The 23,155-nt window shown below is 42.0% G+C and overlaps 1 protein-coding gene across 4 annotated transcripts; it reads left to right on the plus strand.

Moving 5' to 3' along the window:
- Positions 1-2,282: 2,282 nt before the first annotated feature.
- Positions 2,283-23,155, plus strand: Rbm45 (RNA binding motif protein 45). Of its 4 annotated transcripts, XM_052723875.1 has the most exons (11): positions 2,283-2,684; positions 5,843-5,965; positions 7,405-7,531; positions 9,815-9,937; positions 10,822-11,007; positions 13,010-13,139; positions 13,412-13,496; positions 13,674-13,837; positions 15,485-15,683; positions 22,445-22,483; positions 22,602-23,155. In XM_052723875.1, the coding sequence occupies exons 1-9, from the start codon at positions 2,385-2,387 to the stop codon at positions 15,675-15,677; spliced, it is 1,431 nt and encodes a 476-aa protein (XP_052579835.1). In that variant the 5' UTR covers positions 2,283-2,384; the 3' UTR covers positions 15,678-15,683; positions 22,445-22,483; positions 22,602-23,155. The 4 variants fall into 4 exon arrangements, with proteins under 4 accessions (XP_052579835.1, XP_052579834.1, XP_052579836.1 ...); XM_052723874.1 differs by having other exon boundaries at positions 22,445-23,155; XM_052723873.1 differs by lacking the exons at positions 22,445-22,483; positions 22,602-23,155 and adding an exon at positions 18,516-18,805 and having other exon boundaries at positions 2,284-2,684.

A 23,155-nucleotide genomic window follows, 5' to 3' on the forward strand; every position in this document is an offset into this window, starting at 1 on the left:
GACCTCCATAGGTATTGTGTACATGGCTCACAGACATACATTCAGGAAAAACACTCATATACTTAAAAAAGATAAATAAACATCTTTAGAAAAAATTAAAGCTAATTGAATGAATGAGTGGCTTCACTAATTATGTCTGACAACTACTCCATTTAGTAGGTAGCAATAAAATTTCTACTCTACAGTTGAAAAGTCTGGAGCTGGAGCTATGCAAGAAGTTTACGGGATCCAGTGACAAGATGATTCTTGTTCTGCCATTGAGTGTCTGGCTCCTGGCACACAGTTGGCACACGATAAATGTGGACATGTTTGACTTCATAGATGCCCAGCTCTTAGCAGCCTGGATATGGGCGTTTTAGGAACTGTGCTCCTATCCCACTGATGTATGATATTTTATGTTCTGACAAATCAAGCAGGCCTGGAGACCAGAGGGTGGAGTTAGCCACTAGTTAACCATAGAAGCCAGGTGGTGGTGGCTCACACCTTTAATCTCAGCACTTGGGAGCTCACGTCTTCAATCCCAGCACACTTGGGAGGTGGAGACAGGAATATAAGTCAGGTAGAGACAGGATCTGGGCCACTTTTGGGCCAAGGATTGAGAGAGGTAAGAAGTCACTGGTGTCTGCTCCTTTGCATCTCTGATCTTTCAGGTTATCACCCCAATATCTGACTCCTGGTTTTTATTGTTCAGACTAATTAGGATCACGCTTCAGGCCTCTTTTGTGGTTCTTTCTTTCATTTCATTCCAGTGCTACTAGAGGCTAACTCAGTCTTCGGTTCTGGACGTCTGTTGACCTCATCATCAAGGCTCATAAGCAAGCCCTCGAAGACAGCGGGCATTTCCCACTTTGCTTGTGCCCACTAATTTCTCCTAGTTCCCAGGTGAGCAACCACCATTTTTGCTGCTTCTGCCTCTTGGAAGTGCTTGTGGGAATTGAGCAGATCAAACAGAGGGTTGCCTCTGGGTCTGCGTCTGTTACCTGAGCCTCTTAACTTTGGGCCTCAGGTTCCTCATCTCTGAAGAATGAGGCTAGGATTCCATGCTTGTAAAGGCTCCTTTCAGCCGCCAGGCTCTATGGTTTTAACTGTCTTAGTTGGGTTTCTATTGCTGTGAAGAGACACCGCGACTCTTATGAAGGAAAACATTTCATTGGAACTGGCTTATAGTTTCAGAGGGTTAGTCCGTTGTCGTCATGGCGAGAAGCATGGCTGCACACAGGCAGACATGGTGCTGGAGAAGGAGCTGAGAGTTCTACATCCAGGTCCTCAGGCAGCGGGAAGAGAGAAACACTGGGCCTGGCTTGGGCTTCTGAAACCCCAAAGCCCACCCCCAGTAACACACTTCCTCCAATAAGACCACACCTCCTCAACCCTCTCAATCAGCACCACTCCCTAATGACCAAGCATTCAAATATATGAGCCTATGGAGGCCATTCCTAGTCAAACCACCACAAACTCTGTCTACAGGGACTCTTAATTGAGCTTATGGTCAAAATGGTGACAAAGACTCCCTGTTTTCACCAAAACTTCGGACAAACTCCCCCATGTCTTCTACTTGACTCTCCCCAACCTCCAGCTCTCCCTCCTAGGGGAATCTAGTTTGAGGACAAATCCTGATAAATCAGGATGTCTGACTGCTGTTCGTATCTATCACTGTGGCCCGCCTGCAGCATGCGTTCTGTGAAGCAGGTCTACCAAGAGTCTCTCTTACCCCTGATCTTCAGTAATTTTTCATCTACTGACTCTCACACTACCCTGTTATAAATCTCCACTTCTCTTACTGGAACCAAGTCCCTTGTTGCAAAACCCCATTGCAGTGGTCCTTTGTAGCTGTCCCTGTGGACCCTTATGAGTAAAGTCTGCCTATTTGGGGGGGTTGGTGGTTTTGTTGTTGTTTGTTTTCTTTTTGAGACAGAGAGTTGCCTAGATGCTGACCTCGAACTCTCTATGTAGCCCATGAGGCCTCAAACGTAGCAATCTGCTTCTGCCTAAGAGACTAGGATTACAGGCTTGTGTCACCACATCCAGTCTATCTCTTAAAAGGGTGAAGAGTAATCTTTTTGTAACAACACATGTTTGGCTGAGATGAAGCCAGAAGCCAGTTTGGGAAGGCTTAAGCACAGGGCTGGCGCGTCTTTTTGGCCACTGGGCAACTCGGTTTGCACAAGCTGATTCTTGGTTTCCGCGGGACTGATTTGGGGCTGTTTCGAGTCCACCGCGGCGCCAGGGGGCGCTGCAGAATGCTCCCGGAAGCCGGACTCGCTCACTGTGGGACGGCACCTGCCTCCGGGCTCCGGGCTCTTCCGGAAGCGGAGCTGCCGACTGGCCGGTCGGACTGAGCCGGCAGGGCGCCGCGCCGGGCTCCCTCCCCGAGGTAGGGCACCATGGACGACGCCAGCAGCTCCGCGGGCAACGGAGGCTTCCGCCCGGGTGTGGACAGCCTGGACGAGCCGCCCAACAGCCGCATCTTCCTAGTGATCAGCAAGTACACGTCCGAATCGGTGCTGAGGGAGCGCTTCTCGCCCTTCGGCGACATCCAGGACATCTGGGTGGTGCGCGACAAACACACCAAAGAGTCCAAGGGCGTCGCCTTCATCAAGTTCGCCCGCAGCTCACAGGCCTGCCGGGCTATGGAGGAGATGCACGGACAGTGCCTTGGCCCCAACGACACCAAGCCCATCAAGGTGCGGCACCCGGGTGCCTAGGTTAGGGTGTGCGGGGAGGTGGGGGGTAGAGATGCCCGGTTTGGGGTGTCTGGGATAAGGGTGTCTAGTTGGGGTGTCTCAGGTTGAGGTGGCCAGGTCAGGGTGTCTGGGGTAGGGGTTCCCGGGGTTGGGAGGGGGGTTGCCATCGGAGGCGACGGCGGTGTGGGTTGGGGTGTCTCTTTCGCCCCTCTGCTGCACCGGGGATGATGTGTATCAGGTAGGAAAGGGGCTGGACTCTACCCCCAGCAGCCGATTTAACTTGGGTCAGGGATGGTTTGGAGGAGAGGAACCCCGCCCTCTGGCCGAAGGAGCATCTTCCCCAGGAAACCGATTGGGTAGCCACAGCCAAGGACTGCGCAGCCAAGGTTGTCACATACCATAACTCACTCGACCTGACACTCCCCTCTCCCTGTCCATTGCTAGGACTTTTCTGACCCACCGCTCTCGGACACTTGATTAACCTTTGCTAGTAGATAATTTCGTTTTAGTTTTGTTTTTCCCTCAAATACTTCGTTTTTACAAAGTTCAAGGGATATTACAGTGCCAGCCTATAGCCACAAGATTATCAAAATAAAATTATTTTGTGACAAGCTATGCTACATACTAGAGAAGGGCCGACCTAGAAAACGGTGCAGGAGGTGGGGGAGTTCTGGCTTTGGTTTTATAAGAATACCGTTTATGAGTGTTCATGCACTGTGGGATGGAGTCTCTCCTGCCACTGCTGCACCAGGGTGCTGGGTATCAGGGAGGGAAGGGGTTAAACTGTGAGGACAAGGTATGCACTAGGTGATCCTTGTCCTGTGTAAATACAGTCCTTTATCAGAGATTGTAAACACTTTAGGCTCTAAAATGTGGAAATCTGTGATCCGATGGCACCTCTCATCTCATTTTGCCCGAGGTCCCTTTTTTCTCTAACGTTTGCGTTTTCTTGGAGCTTCTCTTATATCTTCCTTTGGATCCTTCATTACTGATGTGTTGACTAGATTCATTTAGACTAGCCATTTCTACTCATACCTCAGTAGTTCTTGGCATAAGGTGGGCATTATTGAAGAAATGATTGAAAATAGACCACCTAGGGATATGTCTCTAGCTCTATCTTATAAGTAGGGTCCTTTGCCTCTATAACAAGCTGTCTTCTGAGCAAAAGGAACAACTTTTGTGTCTCTGGATCCAGAGTTCTCTTTCTTCAACAAAAGTGTGCAATGCCATGTTTTTGTTTTTTATTCAGTTTCCTTTGAGTTTCTGCCTCCTGAAGAATTCATTGTCCGTGGTTTTCATACTTCAGTGATGTGCTGCCCTCCTTAAAGGAAACACACACATATATACATGCATAAAACCTCATGGGTTCTTGTGTATGAGGTGATCTATGTCATTTCAAATTATAAACAGTGGCATTATCTATTAAGAGTATTACGGTTATAGCTGCATAAACAAGTCTACAGCCTCAGTCACAGATTTTAATATACCTATGGAAAAATAAAAAACGAAGACAAATTGAGGAACAAATATTGTACTACAAAGCAAATTAGATTCAGATTCTCCTCCCTGATAATGTTGTAATAAAATTAAACTGCCAATATTAGAACAATAGAACCTCTTGTGAATTTTCCAGCTTTGTGTAAAAGCATTTGGATATTCATGGAGACAGATCAGTTTGGTTATGCTACCCTTTTCTAAAAAATTAGTGTTAGAAAGCAGTTAGAATGTCTAGACTTAACTCCAGCTATATGAATAATTACATTAAATATAAATGAACTAAACACCTCATGGAGGAGCTCATCGCCGGGCATATTGGCACATGACTGTTCTCCCTGCACTCAAGAAGCTCAGGCAAGCAGATCCTGAGTTCAAAGCCAACCTAGCCTACATGGGAAGACCCTATGCCACCCAAAAGAAGATTCTGTAAAACAAAAACAAGAACAAACCAAAACACAACTAAGTGATGTTTACAAGAAAAATGGTTTAAATATAAAGATACTGTGTGGTAGAAATTTTTAAAAAGCTCCTATCAATGAAGATTGTATGTAGAATATTAATAGATAATTTCATAAAGATGAACATATAGCAATCCCATGTGCTTACGCGGCCATAACAGAGCTTTGAAATAGATGCAACATTTTGGGGTGGGAAGTGGGGGCTCTGGGAATCAGACCCCTGGCTTCATAAACACTAGACAAGCACTGAGCTGCACCCTCAGTCTGGAGAGTCATTGATAGGACTAAGAGAAAGATGAATGGTAATCTGATTTATGTCCAGTCAGCATCAGACCAAACAAGTCAACAAGGAAAGATATGTCGTCACATTTTTATATCAAGAATATAATGGACCTTTAGTCCACACTGTGTCAAACTACAAAGTGTGCGTTCTTTCAAACAGTGACCTGTTCTTGGTAGTCAAAATGCAAAAGTAAGCACTCGAGAGGCAGAGGCCTGGGGATTTCTTTGAATTCAATGCCAGTCTGGCCTATATACAGGGTTTTCCCATAGCCAGAGTTACATAGACACTGTCTCAAAACAAAACCAAAAAAGTACAAAAGTCAAAATGTGTTTAGAGAGAACGGTGTGAAGATTGGTATTATAATTTTTTAATCACTGCAATAAAGATTACTTTTGAAAAAAATTATAAGACCCTACCACACTGCATTTTAATCTGAGTTGTATACCTATATTATAAAGTAAGTAGGCTTAAGGAATAGTGCTGTGGGATGGTCTGTATGGCAAATGTGTTGCTGATTAGTCAATAAATAAATCACTGATTGGTCAGTGGCCAGGCAGGAAGTATAGGCGGGACAAGGAGGAGAATAAAGCTGGGAAGTGGAAGGCTGAGTCAGAGAGACACTGCCAGCTGCCACAATGACAAGCAGCATGTGAAGATGCCGGTAAACCACGAGCCATGTGGCAAGGTATAGATTAATGGAAATGGATTAATTTAAGCTGTAAGAACAGTTAGCAAGAAGTCTGCCACAGCCATACAGTTTGTAACCAATATAAGTCTCTGTGTGTACTTGGTCGGGTCTGAGCAGCTGTGGGACTGGCGGGTGAGAGAGATTTGTCCTGACTGTGGGCCAGACAGGAAAACTCTAGCTACAGAATAGGAATACAGTTAACATTATTCTGAGGGCTTTGTATATTTCTTAGGTTTTCATTGCTCAGTCCCGATCCTCAGGAAGTCACAGAGATGTTGAAGATGAAGAACTCACAAGAATCTTTGTTATGATTCCAAAGTCCTATACAGAAGAAGACCTGCGGGAGAAATTTAAGGTCCTTATATGTTCTTATCATAACTCCGTTTTCAACATTTGTACAGTTACTAACAAGTGGACAGTAATGGTGAGAGTCCCCTCTGCCCAGACTTCATCATGAAGTCTAGGCTGAGAAAATGAAGTGAAAAGCTAGTGTTTTCATTAAACTACACCGCTAATAGGTGGTGGCGCCAAGGTTTAAACCCACCCTGCTCGCAGAGCCCGCTCTCGGACTTTAACGTTTCCAAGCTCCTCTTGGTTCTCACCTTTCTTGCCTCTCTGTAGAGTGCGTCGCAGGCCTGAGTCAGGCCCAGGCATGTGAGCTGTTGGCTAATACTTCTCATGGCCTGTGCTTTGTTGACATTGTGCTCACTTACAGAAAAGGTATTCCTTCAAGTGGTTTTGTCCTAAAATTTCACTTCTACACAGGTCATATTTAAGGGAAGACAGTATGGCTCTGAGTACTGATCAGAGGAAATGATTTTTTGAATAATTTTAAATCTTTGTGCCTGTTGCAATGACTATATGTAGGTTTTCACAGAAGTTACTCAACAGTGTTTTAAGGTTGTTTTTGTGTTGTGTGTGCTATTTTCTTCTGTTTAACCTCTTAACACTAAGTTGGGGGTGGGTAATAAGCAAGAAGAAAAAGCTAGCAGGAAAAATTAATTTCCGTTATGTCTTTTGCCCTACCGTTGAAAGTTGATTTTTAAGAAAAACAGATTCCAAAAATTTATATTCCATACTTCATCCAGTAGTAAGAAAATGTTTACCTATCTTTTTCTAAGAGAAAAATTAAACATTGTACTCTTAAGTATATAATAAAGTTGTTTACAAGAGAATTTTGTAAAATACATACTCAATGACATACAGTGAGTTTAGAATCCCGTGTCTTCAACACTAAACATTACTGTGTTTTTCTCACAAAGTACTAATTTTCTGAGTAAACCGTTGTGTTTCGCTTTGAACTGTTTCTCAAAAGAGCATCCAGCCATTTGTGGTACTGCTAGAGACACCTAGACAATTTCAGCTAGCCTTGCTGCGTGTTGGGTGTTTCCCGGGCGTGGAAGCATTTAACTAACTAGATTAGTCCATTTAACCTTTAGCAGTCCAGTGTGGTGAGCTGAAGACACTGGCACAGAGGTGAGTTACCTGCCTAGTCACTAAGTGGCTGAGTTAAGATTTGAATCTCACAATCCCAGTTACAAAGCCCTCGCACCCCTCTGCTGAGCAAGACCATGTGGACAAGTTCTTTCTCTCCTGGCTTGGTTTCTCTGTGGTGTAGGCAAGGCACGTGATTTTCATTGTCGGCAAAATCAGCCGTGTAGAATGTCTGTGTAGTCTTGAAGGATTTCTGTGTTTGCATGCATGAGACACAAGTAAGTATAAATGTAAATTTCGAAGTATCTTTTCGGTTACTAGTTTTGAGTCTCCTGAGGCCATTTCTTTTAACTTTTATAGGTGTATGGCGATATCGAGTATTGCAGCATTATTAAGAATAAAGTCACTGGAGAAAGTAAAGGTCTGGGTTACGTGCGATACTTAAAACCATCACAAGCCGCACAAGCAATAGAAAACTGTGACAGAAGTAAGGATGGCTTTCTTTCAAGTTTTATTTTACGGGTGTGGTTGTTGTGCCTGAATGTACATCTGTGTGCCGCATGGATGCAGTGCCCACAGAGGCCAGAGCAGGGTATCAAATCTCTCGGAACTGGAGTTACTGGTGGTTGTGAGCCACTGTGTGGGTGTTGGGAACAGAATCCAGGTCCTATGTAAGAGCAACACATGCTCTTAACCACTGAGCCATCCTTCCAGCTCCAGATATGTTTGTTTCTTAACCTTGCTAAAAGACCTTTTAAAAAAGAATCTCACTATTATAAATAGCAAAATTTACTACTAGATTTTTGCTAAAGTTAAATAAGTAGCGAGTAACTATATGATAGTTGAATCATAAACATATGATTCAAGGATGAACACAATTTGGACTTTGAATCAATCATGTGCTGAAGCTATCTTGGTGACTGTGTTGTCAAGATGTAAGCACAAGGCACACCTTGCCTTATTATTTGGATAGGTTTGGGGCTTTAAAAAATATTTGTTAATTTAAAATACTGAAAACTGATTTACCCTTTTAGAGTTTTAAAAATATTTTTCTTTGTTTTTTTTTTTAAACAGTCTTGCTGTATAGCCCAGCTTGGCCTTGAACTTGTGATCCTTCTGCCTCAGCCTCCTAAGTGCTGCCTTTATAGGCATATGCCACCATGCCCAGCAAATCTTTTTTTTAAAATTTTATTAATTATGTATATAGTATTCTGCCCATATGTATGCATGCAGGCAAGAAGAGGGTACCAGATCTCATTACAGATGGTTGTGAGCCACCATGTGGTTGCTGGGAATTGAACTCATGACCTCAGGAAGAGCAGCCAGTGCTCTTAACCTCTGAGCCATCTCTCCAGCCCCTGCCCAGCAAATCTTATTCTTTGTATTTGTTCCTGTTTGGCCAAAGCCCTAACCAGGATTTAATATACTAACAAACATACAAATTAAGGGTGGGCTTGGTGAGACTTGCTATCACAGGTAATTAATTTGAAGCTATAATGACAAATTATTGGACACTTTGATGTTATACATAAAGTTGACTTTGAGAAATAAGTGTAATAAATTATTGGGCTTTAGACTATTATAAAAAATCTGTATATACAGGAAGAGTTGCTGTTGATCAGTAGAATTCTTAGGTGCTTCTAAAGTCCACACCACAATTTTCTTCTTAGGTCCTTCTAGATTTCTGAGTCAGTCTTAATTGACTCCCTATGGTATGCTCCTTAGCATACTAAGAGGAAGATATAATTGAAGTACCTGGGAGCCCTGGCATTTAAAAGTTTTTTATCTATATTGACTATCTAATTCCTAGAAAATAAAGAATAGAGGAATATTTTTAAAGGCTGAAAACCAGAAGTATATCTTGTTTTCCATCACCTCCAAATCCCTCATACAGTCACAGCTCCTCTACAAATATTGAATGAACTAAGCCAGCTAATTTATCATGTGTGCAGTCGTTGAATAATATGAATGCTGTGAACCCTTGAAATATACCTATACTTATAATATAAATAAGCATTTTGTCTTGGAGGGTTTGTGGAACTGCCCATTTGGTGTAGGGGTTTGGGGAAGGTGCGCGTGGGGGTCAGATACTGGCTTATCCATCTTGGTTTTTTTTTTTTTTTTTTGAGAGGGTTCTCTCTAAACCTGGAGCTCACCAGTTGGCTAGCCTGGTGTCTTGTCTCTACCTCCCCGGTGCTGGAATTACAGGCATGTCTGGCTCACTGGCTTGCTGTGTGGGTGTTGGCGAGCTGCCTTCAGATACCCATGCTTGCGTGGCCAGCACTTGACTCACTGAACTGTCTCTCCCTCGCCCTCTTCCACTTTTTGGAGCTAATCCTTAGACCCCTCAGTAAGAGCTCTTGATCTAGAACAAGGGACCAGTTACAGAGCTGTCGTGATTAACTGCAGTTGTAACTTAAAAACAGGCAGAGAAGTTAGAGTGCAGAGTACATATAAAGGAAGTAGGTTGGTAAAAGCTTAAATGTGAAGGTGCCCAGCAGGGTTTTGATGCTAAGGAAACTGGGCAAATGGGTGATACCATCTTTTGGGAGGGTGGCATAGCGTTGCTGACCTTTCTTGTCTGTATTGATTGACCTTTACTTGCGGGTTTTTGGTTTTGTTTTGTTTTTTATTTTCTCATTTACTTTCTGTCCTTTACCATAAAACAAAGAAGTGGGTCTGATGGAAATGGCCACCATGGTCAGACCCTCAAAACCAAATGTGTTAAATTTGCTATGAGGCTTGAAAATTCATGGATTCTCATTTTCAGGTTTCAGAGCACTCTTGGCTGAACCTAAAAATAAAGTATCCGAGTCCCCAGAACAAGATTACTACAGCAGCATGCGGCAGGAGACTTTGGGGCATGAACCTCGAGTCAATCTGTTTCCCTTCGGTGAGTGGACTGCCTTCTTCTTTACGTTAGTAGCATAGTCAGGACATGTGATCTAATTTTATTTTCAAGCCATTCTTTTGTCAACAACCTGAAAATTCACTACCTAGTGAGTGAAAAATCTTGTATGTCGTTTTGTCTTGTTTTTCCTGAGAAGTTGGTCAGTCCTCCTAATAGCCTTAATACTGAACCCTTATTTTGTTTAACTTATTTCCAATATAGATTTCTCTGGCTAGCTACACATTATCTACATACTAACCTGTGTCACTTCTACCTCTGTGTGTGTGTGCGCGTGTGTGCGTGCGTGTGTGTGTGTGTGTGTGTGTGTGTGTGTGTGAATTCTGCTTTTGTACAGCCAACCAAAAGTATGAAAATGTTACACAAATAGCCCTGCAGTCTGCTACCTTAAAGTTTGGTTTCCAGAAAGAAGAATAGCCAAAGTAGAGGCTAGAAAAGGGTGAGGGGGAGTGAGGAACTCAAGGTCCCTGGGTGCCGAGGGCATGAGTTTTCAGGTAAAATCCTTGCCATATCTTACAGTTTTATATACTCAACTCCTTCCTGTGGTATTTAACTAGACATTCCTGTAGTTGTTCTGTGTTGAAGTTGGTAAGGAAGTGGGTGAAGTTGTCTGTTTTCTTGTGACTGGTTCTTTATGGTTGTAGACTACTACAGTACTACAAAGTAACGGGGAGAGATGTGATCAAAATGCATTGTATGCGTGTGTGAAATTCTCAAAGAATAAATTTAAAACGTATTTTTAAAAACAATACTCCAAAATACAGTGTCTTTGTTCAAATATCCTTGTACAAAATGGTTACATGAATTTTTAATGTATAGAAATGTAATGATTTACTTTTATATGTGCGTGTGTCTATGTATGTATATAGTTGGAGAACAACCATCTGAATTTCCGAGCTTTGACAAGAATGACAGCAGAGGCCAGGAAGCGATCTCTAAACGCCTGTCAGTTGTGTCCAGAGTCCCCTTCACGGAAGAGCAGCTCTTCAGCATTTTTGACATAGTCCCAGGACTGGAGTATTGTGAGGTTCAGCGAGATCCTTATTCAAACTATGGTAAAATGACTGTTTTGTTAAAGTGGTTTTTATCCATGACACATACATCTTTATACTGTTTATGGTACAGGGAGTTTATATTTTGTATTTTTCTAGTTTTTTTTTTTTAAATTCTCTGGTTAACATACATATGTTTATTGTACAGTGGTTATTTTCACAATGACATTTTCGTTCAGGTAGATCATATACTTGAATCTCATTACTAACCATTACCCTCTACTGTTCCTTTTTTCATACTTGTTAGTTAAAATCCAAGGATACCTTAATAAGTAAATATCCGAAATGTATCTTCTTTATAAAAGTCATTCACCATAAAAATATTTTAACTCAGAATAAAGGATTATCTATATCCCATTGTACAACAATAGTGCCTCAGGCTAGGGTGTTTTTACCCTTGGGATTGATGCTAGCAAAGTTATAAAATGCTTAGTTTTCTCCTCATGCATCTCTGTTGTTGGGTTTTTTGTTTTTGTTTTTTTTTTCTCTCTCTTTTGGCTCTTCTGGGAGCCTGCCACCCAGCTCCCAAATAAATCACACATTTATAAGTATTCTTACTTATAAATGCCCGGCCTTAGCTTGTCTTGTTTCTAGCCAGCTTTTCTTAATTTTAAATTATCCCATCTACCTTTTGCCTCTGGGCTTTTTCCTTTTCTTTCTTCTGTATGTCTTACTTTGACTCTTACTCTGTAGCTGTCTGTCTGGTCTGGCTGGCCCCTAGCATCCTCCTCTCCTTGTTCTCTTGCTCTTTCTTTCCTCCTCTTCTAGATTTCTCCTTCTATCTATGCTCTCTGCCTACTAGCCCCACCTATCCTTTCTCCTGCCTCACTATTGGTGGTTCAGCTCTTTATTAGACCATCAGATGTTTTAGACAGGCACAGTAACACAGCTTCACAGAGTTCAACAAATGCAACATAAAAGAATGCAACACATCTTTGCATCATTAAACAAATGTTCCACAGCATGAACAAATGTAACACATCTTAAAATAATATTTCACAACCATCTCCAAGTCTCTTTTTCTTAAACTCTCTTGCATCCTAAGTGCGGTGCATCTCTCTGTACATTTTCAGATTTGCAGTAGAAACAAAGTGTATCAGTTACAACCAAGGCATTCTCCACAGGCATATCAACAGATGTTCTGATCCAGGCAGTACTTTAGCTGAGGTCCCCCTCTCCAAGTGGCTCTAGGTTGTGTCAAGTTGACAGTAAAAACTAATCAGTACATTTGATTTACAAAGAAATATGATACTGTGTTTTTCCCCAAAATAGGTTATCTTACAGATAAGTCATGAAAACCTTTTGGTTGTGTCACAGTCTCCTGGGCTCGAGGATAAATCTTTCCCTCCCTTCAGTGATGCCCTCTTAATTAAGACCTACCCCCAGAGCTGAAATCTCATCAAAGGAATGTGAAATGGGCAACTTGTAGCCTTAAGACTCTGTCATCGCCCTGCTGTTTTTCATACGTACTGCCTTCCTCCACTCTTTCCACTAGCTGAGTACACAGGATAATAAGAAAAACTCCTCGTTTCAAAGAATTAAGAGTTTGGTTTTTATGTATATTGATAGTCTGTAAGAAAATTTAAGCTGGGCCTGGTGGAGAGTGCCGGTAGTGCCGGTCCTCGCTGGGAGACAGGCAGGGGGATTGCAAGTTAAAGGCCAATGGCGTGGTCTACACAGCCAGTTCCTGAGAACTGGCTGAGAAAAAAATGGAGGCGGGGAGGGTCTTGGAATTCAACTCATTAGATGGAATATATGCTGATACTACACTTTCTTAAAGTACTGTTTCTGTTCTGCCAAACTTTGGCTCACACTTCACTGCCTACAAATAATCTTGCAGATGTGTTTAGCAGCGCTTTGTTCTGTTTTCTCTGGTTTTGTGTTTACTAGTAGTGTGATAATAATCAAAGTTCTGTGTTTTTTGTCTTAAAGTTCATTGGAACTGGGGCCTTAAGGCTGCCCGCCATCAGCTGCCTTTTCTGTTTCTGTATATTCTCTATTTTAGGTCATGGTGTGGTTCAGTATTTTAACGTAGCATCTGCTATTTACGCAAAATACAAATTGCATGGATTCCAGTACCCCCCTGGGAATCGGATAGGTGTTTCCTTCCTGGATGATGGAAGTAATCCGGCAGAGTAAGTACCATTCCAGGAACGTCCTAGCCAAGCTGTGGGTGGACGTGACTGTGGCTTGAAGAATGTAAGGACACAGTTAACCTCAGGTGAGGAAGTCACACCAAGTCACTGGTAAGATGATCAGGTGAGGAAGTCACACCAAGTCACTGGTAAGATCAGGTGAGGAAGTCACACCAAGTCACTGGTAAGATCAGGTGAGGAAGTCACACCAAGTCACTGGTAAGATGCTGAATCATTCTAGTTTTCTGTCAATTGTCGGTTGTTGTTTCCAGTCTCATCAGAAAAATGGCCACACAGATGGTGACGTCACAGCTGGCATCAATGGTGTGGAGTGACCCAGGTCAGCAGCAATTTCTGGTAAGTAGGTGTGACTCTGTAATGCAGTCAACAGATAATACGACATTTGTTTATTATTGAAGAAAGAACATCTTCAGAGCTATTGTAAAAGACCACATGGGTGCATTTTTAGCTCTTGGCCCCAAATCCCCAAAGAGCAATCTTATTTCTCTCCCTTTGTGCCTGACTCTTCCACAGCAATTTGGAGGAAGTTCTGGGTCACAGTTGCCTCAAATCCAGACAGATGTTGTTCTTCCATCGTGCAAAAAGAAAGCCCCTCCCGGAACGCCTGTTAAAGAAAGACTTTTTATCGTGTTTAATCCTCATCCTTTACCGTTAGACGTGTTGGAGGATATATTCTGGTAAGAATCACTTCTACAAAGCTACACATTGGTAGTTACAAACAAGTATGTTCAATGCATTTAAGCAAGTACCCGCCATTCTCATGATCCTACAACTGAGAGACAGCCTGTTCGGAGGTTTCAAAGACTCCTTATTAATCTTTTCAATTTATGATCATTTCCTTTGTCAAGCACATATCCTAACCTCTACACAGAATTCCCTGGGATTTTTGTTGGTGGTGTTATTTTTAAGACGTAAGACATGAGGATGGTTTTTAAAGCTGCAGGTGTAGAATGGACAATCACTTGTCTCTTGGGAGAGGATGCATTTGCATAGACCTGTCTTCCTATTCCATCTCCTTCCTGTAATTCAGTTGAACAGTTGACTAAGTAGCTTACATTTGGTCAGCACTTGGTTGGATCCTGAATATTATGTCATGTAGAGCAAATTACTTGATTATAGGGGATATCCCCTATAATCAAGTAATTTGCTCTACATGACATAATAATATGGAGAGGAAAAATAACTATTTTTATATTTTACTATAACTTTATATCTACTATAGTTTTTCTTCTTCCTTTTTTTAAAGACATTTTCCTTTTGCCTTCTAAGAATACTAGTGAGTTAAGCAAATAGGAAGCATGTTACAGATCCACACAAACTACCAGCCATGTGGTGATAGTATGTTGACCTTTACGTAACTGATTAATTTAGCTTTTGTTTTGTTTTGTTTTGAGCCACATCTCTGTGTCAGGCAGCCACTGGGCTGGGGTGCTAAATGTGATGTAAACAAAATATTTTATCACACTAACAAGACATTAATTATACAGAACAGCAATGGTCGGGACCACAGAAATTCTGAGGTTTCTCTTTTAATAAGGTGTGTGCCCTGCAGGATAAACCTAGTTTTGCTGGAGGAAGAGGTTGGGGGTGTAGTTAGGGTTTGGGGGGGTTGTTTGTTTTCCTGCCAAAAAAGAATAAAAAGAAGTCATTCGAATACAGGCTTTGAGAGATTGTGGGGGATTCAAAGCTGGAGAAGCCAATGAGTATCCTGAAAGCTAAGTTCATCCTCACCTGGGAGGCCTGGTGGAACTGTTGAGATTTTTAGGGAAAAAGTCAGAAGACAGAGGAGAGAATAAATTGGAGAGGGACAGCCATGGGGCAAGGAGAGGTGTGAAGAGGACGTTAGAGTGAGGAGGAGAGGGACAGCCATGGGTAACGTGAAGAGAAGAGTGAGGAGGAGAGGGACAGCCATGGGTGATGTGAAGAGAAGAGTGAGGAGGAGAGGGACAGCCATGGGTGATGTGAAGAGAAGAGTGAGGAGGAGAGGGACAGCCATGGGTGATGTGAAGAGAAGAGTGAGGAGGAGAGGGACAGCCATGGGTGATGTGAAGAGGATGTTTGAGTGAGGAGGAGAGGGACAGCCATGGGCCAAGGAGAGGCATGAGGAGAACTTTAGAGTAAGGAAAAACTAAAGATGCTGTTGGTGGGGAAGGAGGCCTCCAAGAATGCTAAGAGAACTTCTGAAGAAGGAGCTGCTTGTGGAGTGTCTGGAGCCGTCGGATGTTGGCCACAGGCAGACGCTGGGAAACAGTCAAGACCCGCGTTTAGAACTTACCGAGAGCATCCATCTGTTTCTGATACTTTGGTCTTTTACTTTGTTTCAGTCGTTTTGGTAACCTGATCGAAGTTTACCTTGTGTCAGGAAAGAACGTGGGCTACGTCAAGTACGCAGATAGGATAAGCGCCACCGACGCCATCACGACTCTGCATGGGAAGATTCTGAACGGGGTCAGACTGAAAGTCATGCTGGCGGATTCCCCAAGAGAAGAATCCAAAAAGAGGCAGAGAACTTACTGAGTCTTGGTAAGTGTTTCTTAGCCACTAGTGAAGGAGTGTCTGTAAGTCCATTACTTGTGAGCTTTTCCTTCGGGGATTTTAGAAGCTAGTTGAAATCATGTTGGCTTAAACCCTATTAACAAAGCCAAGTTCTTTTTGCAATATGTTTTTTAAATTTAAAAAGTTGTTTAAACTCAGGGCTGGAAAGATGGAGTAGCAGCTAAGGGTGCTTGCTGCTCTTCCAGAAGACCCACATCAGGCTGCTTAGAACACCTGTGTGTACTGAAAGGTCTGGGGCAATCCAATGTGAACCCCAAACACATTCAGTCATGTATACATACCCACAGACAGACACATAAATACATACACATAAATAATAAAATAGGTCTTAAAAAGTAATCTTTTGACCTCTTACTATTGAAAAACAGTATAAAATTTTATATATATATAGGATCTTTTAACCTAAACCTTGGTGTCTTTCTGAACTCAGATTTACAAGTTTGCTCTTTAAAAGTATACATTCAGAAAATATTTCCATGTGCACCTATGTATTTTTAAAGGACTCTGACCATTTGCTAACTCCCCTTTGCTTATGAATATTGATACAACATATGAATTCCTTTTGCTGTTGATTAGTTTTCAAAACTCAATCTTCTTTTTCAGTGGTGGATTTTATCTGTGACTTAAGGGAGACATCATCTTTAGATTGTTTTACTCTAATGAGTTCTGAGTTTCAGGGACAATCTGTTTCCTGTTTCCTACACTCATCACCCTCCCAGCCCTGCTACATGTCAGGTGCGTCCAGTTCTGACCCTTGCTGGGAGCTGGTAACTGTCAGAATCAGTCATCATAGGCCTCCTCACTGAAGACTCTTCTTTTGTAAAGCAAAGCAAGTCGTTAGTGCCTCCTTCGTTGGCAGTGAAAAATGCCCACTGGGGCCCATAGAATAATCCTACTTTAAAATGCTTCTGAATGTCTTAATTTAACGACAGAATCTACATTCATTGCACTAAACAGTTGGCTGTTAGCTCTAAAAGTATTTAGTTACCAGTGAAAGAGAATTAGCAAGCAAATTTTCTTCTTTACTAATAAAATGTTATTAATTTAATTCTGTTTAAGCGAACAGTCCTTTAGAATATTCTGCAAAAATTACACTTACCCCCTTTGTCTAAATATTTTAACGTGTAAGTGACCATTACTGCTTTATTCGGGGAATCTTTGCCCTTTAAAGGGGCAGTAATATCCTAGTACAGGAAAATGGACAAGGTACTCTCATGGTTGAGCCTTTCCTAATGATAAATTTACATTTTCCAGGGAATGATTGGCTTGTAGTCTCCACACTCAGCAGACTAGAGCAGGAATACTGACTGAGGCTAATGTGGATATGTAGAGAGAGTTTTAGAGAGAGTATGAAAGCATGCAGCAGAAGATTTGGACTGGACCACCTCTAACGCTTACATCTGTATAGATCCATTCACTTTGTGGAGGCCTGGTTTTTTTGTGAGGTTTGTTGAGAGGCATGGAGGCAGCAGAATTCCTGGTAAAATGAAAGAAAAGCTTTGTAAATATGAGCTAAAACTTTTACATGTATGGCTGTACTGGAGCCTTTCCGATGTTATCTCATCCAGTGATCAGAAAGTAAAAGCTGGGTGGTACACAACTACCAGCCAGCTGCTGCCATGAGTTCCAAGTTTTAAAACACAGCAGCTTCGCCCTCATGGCGATGTGCATTCATCTGCTTCCTAATGAAAGGAACTGCAGCTTCCAGCAAGGCTAGCCATCAAAGTATGAGTCTGTCCCTTTCCCATTATTGAACTTGGATACATATTCAGGGCAGAGGTCAAAAGGAGTCATATAACTTGAAGATAGTGACTTGGTTAGGGTAGAAATAGCTATAACCTGGATGCCTTCTTTTTTTTTTTTTTTTTTTTTAAGATTTATTTATTTATTATGCATACAGTATTCTGCCTACATGTGTCCTTGCAGGCCAGAAGAGGGCACCAGATCTCATTATAGGTGGTTGTGAGCCACCGTGTGGTTGCTGGGAATTGAACTCAGGACCTTTGGAAGAGCAGTCAGTGCTCTTAACCTCTGAGCCATCTCTCCAGCCCCCCTGGATGCCTTCTAATTGCACCATGGCATTTATTTTTTCTGCACATCTTCTGTTTACTGACTTCTGTCATAGTGAGATTTTCTACCTTTTGAGGTGCATTAAGTAATTATATTGGCCAAGTTTGGTAGCCTGAACCTATAGTTGCAGTTCTTGGGAGACTGAGGCAGAAGAATCATATAGATTCAAGAGCTTAAGGCCAGCCTGGAAGACACTATGAGACCCTGTTTTAGTAACTGAATAATCTTTTTTTAAGGTTCAACAAAGAGTATGATAGACTCCCACATCTTACATGTGTGTAGCAGTCATTTCTTTGGTGTGGTTGGTACGGTGGCTCCTGAATGCTAGTTGCTTTTGTTTCTGAGGTGTAAGCCTGGGACTAGATGAGCCACACCTAAAAAGTAAAAAACTGGTTAAGAGTCAATGTTGAAAGTAGTTGAGCCCTATTTTGAGATGAGTCTTGTGTTTATAATATATTTCTCTTTCTATTTGAGGAAAATAGAAATTTTAATATTTCACAGCATCTGGTTTTAAGGTAATTGACAGAATTTCCCTCTAGAAATCCAGTACCTGCTGGCATCGACCTTCTGAGTAAGTTTGGTTTTGTTTACTTGGTGGCATTTATGATTGAACAGATCAGACTGGCTATGTAGAAGTTAGAGAATTCCTGACAGTTTGGGAATACTAAACACAGCAGCTATTCCCTTTCAGGTGATGATTTTCATCCTTGTATTGTGTTCTTTCTACAGAACAAAGACTAACTAATGACATAATCCTCAGCTGACTGACTGAAAAACGGGACTGGACAAACTCCCTGTGGACAGTTGACAGCTTTTTTTTCTTTTTTTCACATATCTGATAGTCTACACACCATTGCTTGCCTGGGATTTCTGACTTGTATTTTTGTCTGACTTTAATGGTAAAACTAATATAGTAGTTGTTTCCTAGAAGAAAATGTTGTAAATAGCAGAAATAAAGCTTCCATAGAGAAATATGTTGTCATGTATAGCAGAAATAAAGTTTGCTTTGGATAACTAAATCATGACTTATTTATGTGAAAGACAAGAATGAAAAAAGAGTAACAGGAGGTGTTTAGAATGTCAGTAAGTGGCATTTCTCATTGATTTTGAGATGTGGATTTTCACGTTATCTGTGAAAGTAGAAACACGTCAGGTGTATGAAACAGTGTGATTGACAGTCTCTTCCCAGTGAAACATGAAATAAAGGTGTTTCTTTTAGCCACTTGCACCTTAGAGTTAGCAGGGGAACAAGTCCACACTCCGTCCACACTCACTGTCGACTCTGCTGTGGCACAGGCACGAGACATTTCACCAGGAAGAGTGGAGTGCTGGGTACTTACTGCTAGACCAAAATCTTTTGATAATTTTGTGCGCATTTCTTAGGATAAAACGTGTCAATGATTGAGAAATTTAGAGGGGTTGTTTGTCATTTGTCATATAGTAATGGACTGACTTGGAACCCCTGCTCCTCCTGCTCTCCTGTCCAAGACTGTAGGTCTAGGCTGTCACACCTAACTTAAGTAGCAGTGGCTTTGAAAGAATGGACATTTTTTTTTCATTGTAAATATAGAAACATAATGGCCAGCCCAAAAATATGCTATGCAAGCAGTTATCACAACAGACTATGATAGAAGATTGACTCATTTTGAAATGAAAACTAAAAACTGTGAACCTATCAGGCATGGTGTATCATACCCATAATCCCAACACTTAGGAGGCTGAGGCAGGAAGATTGCTGTGCATTGGAAACCAGCCTAGGGTTGAGATCCTGTCAAACAAAACAAGAAAAAATTACTAAATACTTTGTATTTTGAAAATTCAAGAACAGAAATTTTATCAGCTCTTAAAAAGATGAAATCGCCGGGCGGTGGTGGCGCACGCCTTTAATCCCAGCACTCGGGAGGCAGAGGCAGGCGGATCTCTGTGAGTTCGAGGCCAGCCTGGACTACCAAGTGCGTCCCAGGAAAGGCGCAAAGCTACACAGAGAAACCCTGTCTCGAAAAACCAAAAAAAAAAAAAAAAAAAAAAAAGATGAAATCAAGGACTTAGCAACTTAAAAGAAGGTATAATGACTTATAGTTGTTAAAACATTGTTTAATCACCTCCTCTTTGTGCCTGTCATATCCTGAGTTAAACTACAGATAGGGAACGCTCAAACACAGGGAGCATAATAGACTATTTCAAACCTGGACATTCCTCTAGTGAAAACTGAAAATCCTTTCTTTGAATCAGTTTTTTTAGAAATTTAGAAAATAAAATCTCAACTGATCTTTCCAGGCAAAAACTGAGCCAGAATTTTTCTATGAGTCAGGAGCCATGCTTTGGTAAGAGGCAATGCTCCGGAGGAAATGAAGACCTGAAGTAAAGAAAACCGAAGATTCGTTACCAGCAGATTCATTCCTCCAAAACTTGTTTCCTATACACACTTCACTTTTCATAGATTGCAATTAAATTATTTACAAACTATTTGGCTGTAGCACTCCAGTTATGTTTGAATTCCCTCAAAAATATTCCTGTCCAATTGTTTATACTGTGTAAAAATAGCACATTTTTAAACAAAGGAAGTTTCCTGTGTCTTCCCAGAATGCCTAATACTTTTGGCTAATCCTCATAGTTAGAGATAAATCCCACCATCTTGCAGTTTTCATCTGCTGTTCTTTATGTTTCTCCTGATTCTTCTCCGTGGCTGTCATACGCCGTCCTGCCCTGCAGTTTTCTAGTGCTCTCTCGGAGCCGACACTCAGTTCTGTGTAAGCGATGTGGTAGTTTGAACAGAAATGTCCCCCATAGGCTCGCGGAGTTGAACACATGATGGCCTTGTTTGGAAGATTTTGGAGCTTTCTTGAAAAGTCATAAATGTTAGAAGCAGAGCTTAACAGGTTGTTCTAGTAGGGGCTTGGAAGAGAAAGCGGAGAGAAGTTGCGTGACTTTAATCCTGGCACTTGGGGAAGCAGAGGCAGGTGGATCTCTATGGAGTTCAAGGCCAGTCTGGTCTAGTGAGTTCCAAGTCAGCCAAGGCTACATAGTGAGACCCTGTCCCAAAGACTGGAATATAATACAAGACTGCCAAAATAAATGCAGACAGTAGAGGCCTAGCTCCTGAGGAGAACAAGGACTCCAGGTAGCAGCTGGGCTAGAGACTATTCGTAAGATACTTTGGAAAAGACACTGACTACATTCCACCTGCTTTTGAGAGTTTGCATGAAGCTGAATTTAAAAGTAATGGGCTGATTTTGGTGGCGGAAATTCCAAGACATTGTAACATCAAGTTCTGTGAAATCGTTATTACTGATGACTCTTGGGAAAATCTGCAATGAGCAACAAGCGGGATAGGGGGAAAAAAAACAACCCTTAGTTTGGAATGGAAAAGAGCACGAAAAAGCTTAAGATTGCAGCTGGGTCTTGCGCTGGAAAAGGCTGTAACTGTTAAAAGAGTTGGCACATTAAAGAGAAGCCCATGGCTCTGTAATATCACAGGAACGATGCTCTGAGGGTAAGACCCCACCCAGCTAGTGCTCCGATTGTGTGTGTTTGGGAGCGGTGGCATTAAAAGTTTTGTTGCTCATAGAAGGCAAGTAAGTAGGGAAGTTTTCACCCTCTCACAAAAGCTGCTGCAGCTGTGGCCAGAAGAGGTCAGGGCCCACCCCTAGTTCTCAGCCAAACTTGACATGGTATGGGTTTTGGAGACAAGAAAGAAGCAAGACAGAGGGTCATGGATTCCTCCTCTGCATTTCAGCCGCTGAGACCAGGCATTGGGTGTGCAGGGCTGGAAGTGACGGTTACTCCAGGTTATATACTCACATCTGAAGATTTGGAGCTAGGAACCTCAGATGAGTGAGAACATGGGCATTTGTCTTTCTGGGTCTGGGTTACCTCATTTAGTATAGTGCTTTCTGGTTCCATCCATTTACCTGCAAGTTTCTCGATTTCCTATTTCTTTACAGCTGACTAATATTCCACAGTATAGGTGCACCACATTTCCAGTATCCATTTGTCAGTTGAAGGACATTTAGGTTTTTCCATTTCCAAGCTATTGTGAACAGAACAGTGATGAACTTGGCTAAGCATTATCTGAAATAGAATACTGAGTTCTTTGGGCACATGGTATAGGGAAGGTATAGCTTGGTCATAAGGGAGATTTATTTTTCGCTTTTTGAGAATTCTCCACACTGATTGCCAGAGTGGCTGCACCAGTTTGCAGTGTGGTGGACAGAGATTTTTCAACAACTTCCCTTTGGTTTTTCAGTTTGCAATATTCTGTTCTAAACAGTTTCCATATATTAGACTTTGGCTTAGCTTGCTGAAGAACACTAAGAAGCTGTATATATGTTTTCCTACACTGAAAATTAAGTTATCTCCTTTTCCTCAGCTTAGTGTCAGTAAATATGAATTGCAATAAGCAACTGATAGATGATAAATATAAGAAGTTTTACATAGTGGTATAGCCTCACTCAGGCATGATTTCTTACATATGTGGATATTAAGCTCTATTAAAAATCTTAGTGGGTTCACCCCATTTCAGCATCAGAAAAAGAAACTTAGAATTATTTTTACATGATTTTAGTAAAGAGGGGAAAGATAATGTTCATCATTTGATAACAAGTTCCATTGTAGTATCCGGAAGTCTAATGAGTGGATTGTATCATTTCCTTTTCTAGAAACAGTACTCAAGAGCACGTGGACCCTGGGAACTAAAGGTATGGTATGGATAGAGTGATGGAAACGTGTGGTTAGATGGGAAGCTGTAGAGCCCTCACTGCAGGGCTCGTGCTTTGAGCTGAGCAGATGTGATTGATGGCTGCATTTGCTCCTGAGGATGAGGAGAGACCGCGCTTGGAGAAAATGCACCAGTCCCTGCCAGTCCGTCTGAGTGATTGCCCCAGAAAGGGGAAGTCTGAGGTTACCCGTTAGGAATGGAAGCCTGCGTGTCAAGGTCTGTGTGACCTAGCAAAAATGCAGGTTGGCCGAGGCCACAATCACGGTCGCACCTGTAAAAACTGCCTGCCCGACCAGGCCGTTGCAGACGCGGGAGAAGGAAGACATCGGGGGTTATTTTAAGAAAATGATTGTATTTGAGATGGGAAACTCGGTGACAAGGTGAGTACTGTTTCCCACAAAAGCTGGGAAAATACTGAGCGCAGTCAGACAGTGGAAGTGCCTATTCACAGGTGCTCTTCAGAGTCTGTTTCACGAATTCTCCGCCATTTGTAAGCAGTGCGCAACCAACTGATTTTCTTACGTGGAGAGTAATGTTATGTTCCAGCCTGTGGTGCCCAGGGCATAGCAGCTAGGTCAGACTGTTAGGGGTATTTGTTCTATTGCTTTTAATTTTTTTTTTTAATGCTGTAAAAATAAAGTTATCTACTTCA

This window comes from Peromyscus californicus, unplaced genomic scaffold (genome assembly GCF_007827085.1).
Source record: "Peromyscus californicus insignis strain IS unplaced genomic scaffold, ASM782708v3 Scaffold_7__1_contigs__length_154581171, whole genome shotgun sequence".
NCBI lineage: Eukaryota > Metazoa > Chordata > Mammalia > Rodentia > Cricetidae > Peromyscus > Peromyscus californicus.

Coding starts and splice junctions, on each gene's coding strand:
- Rbm45 (XM_052723874.1), top strand. CDS start 2,385: ATGGACGACGCCAGCAGCTCCGCGGGCAACGGAGGCTTCCGCCCGGGT. Junction 2,685..5,842: donor ACGACACCAAGCCCATCAAG/GTGCGGCACCCG, acceptor TATATTTCTTAG/GTTTTCATTGCTCAGTCCCG. Junction 13,140..13,411: donor GATGGAAGTAATCCGGCAGA/GTAAGTACCATT, acceptor TGTTGTTTCCAG/TCTCATCAGAAAAATGGCCA.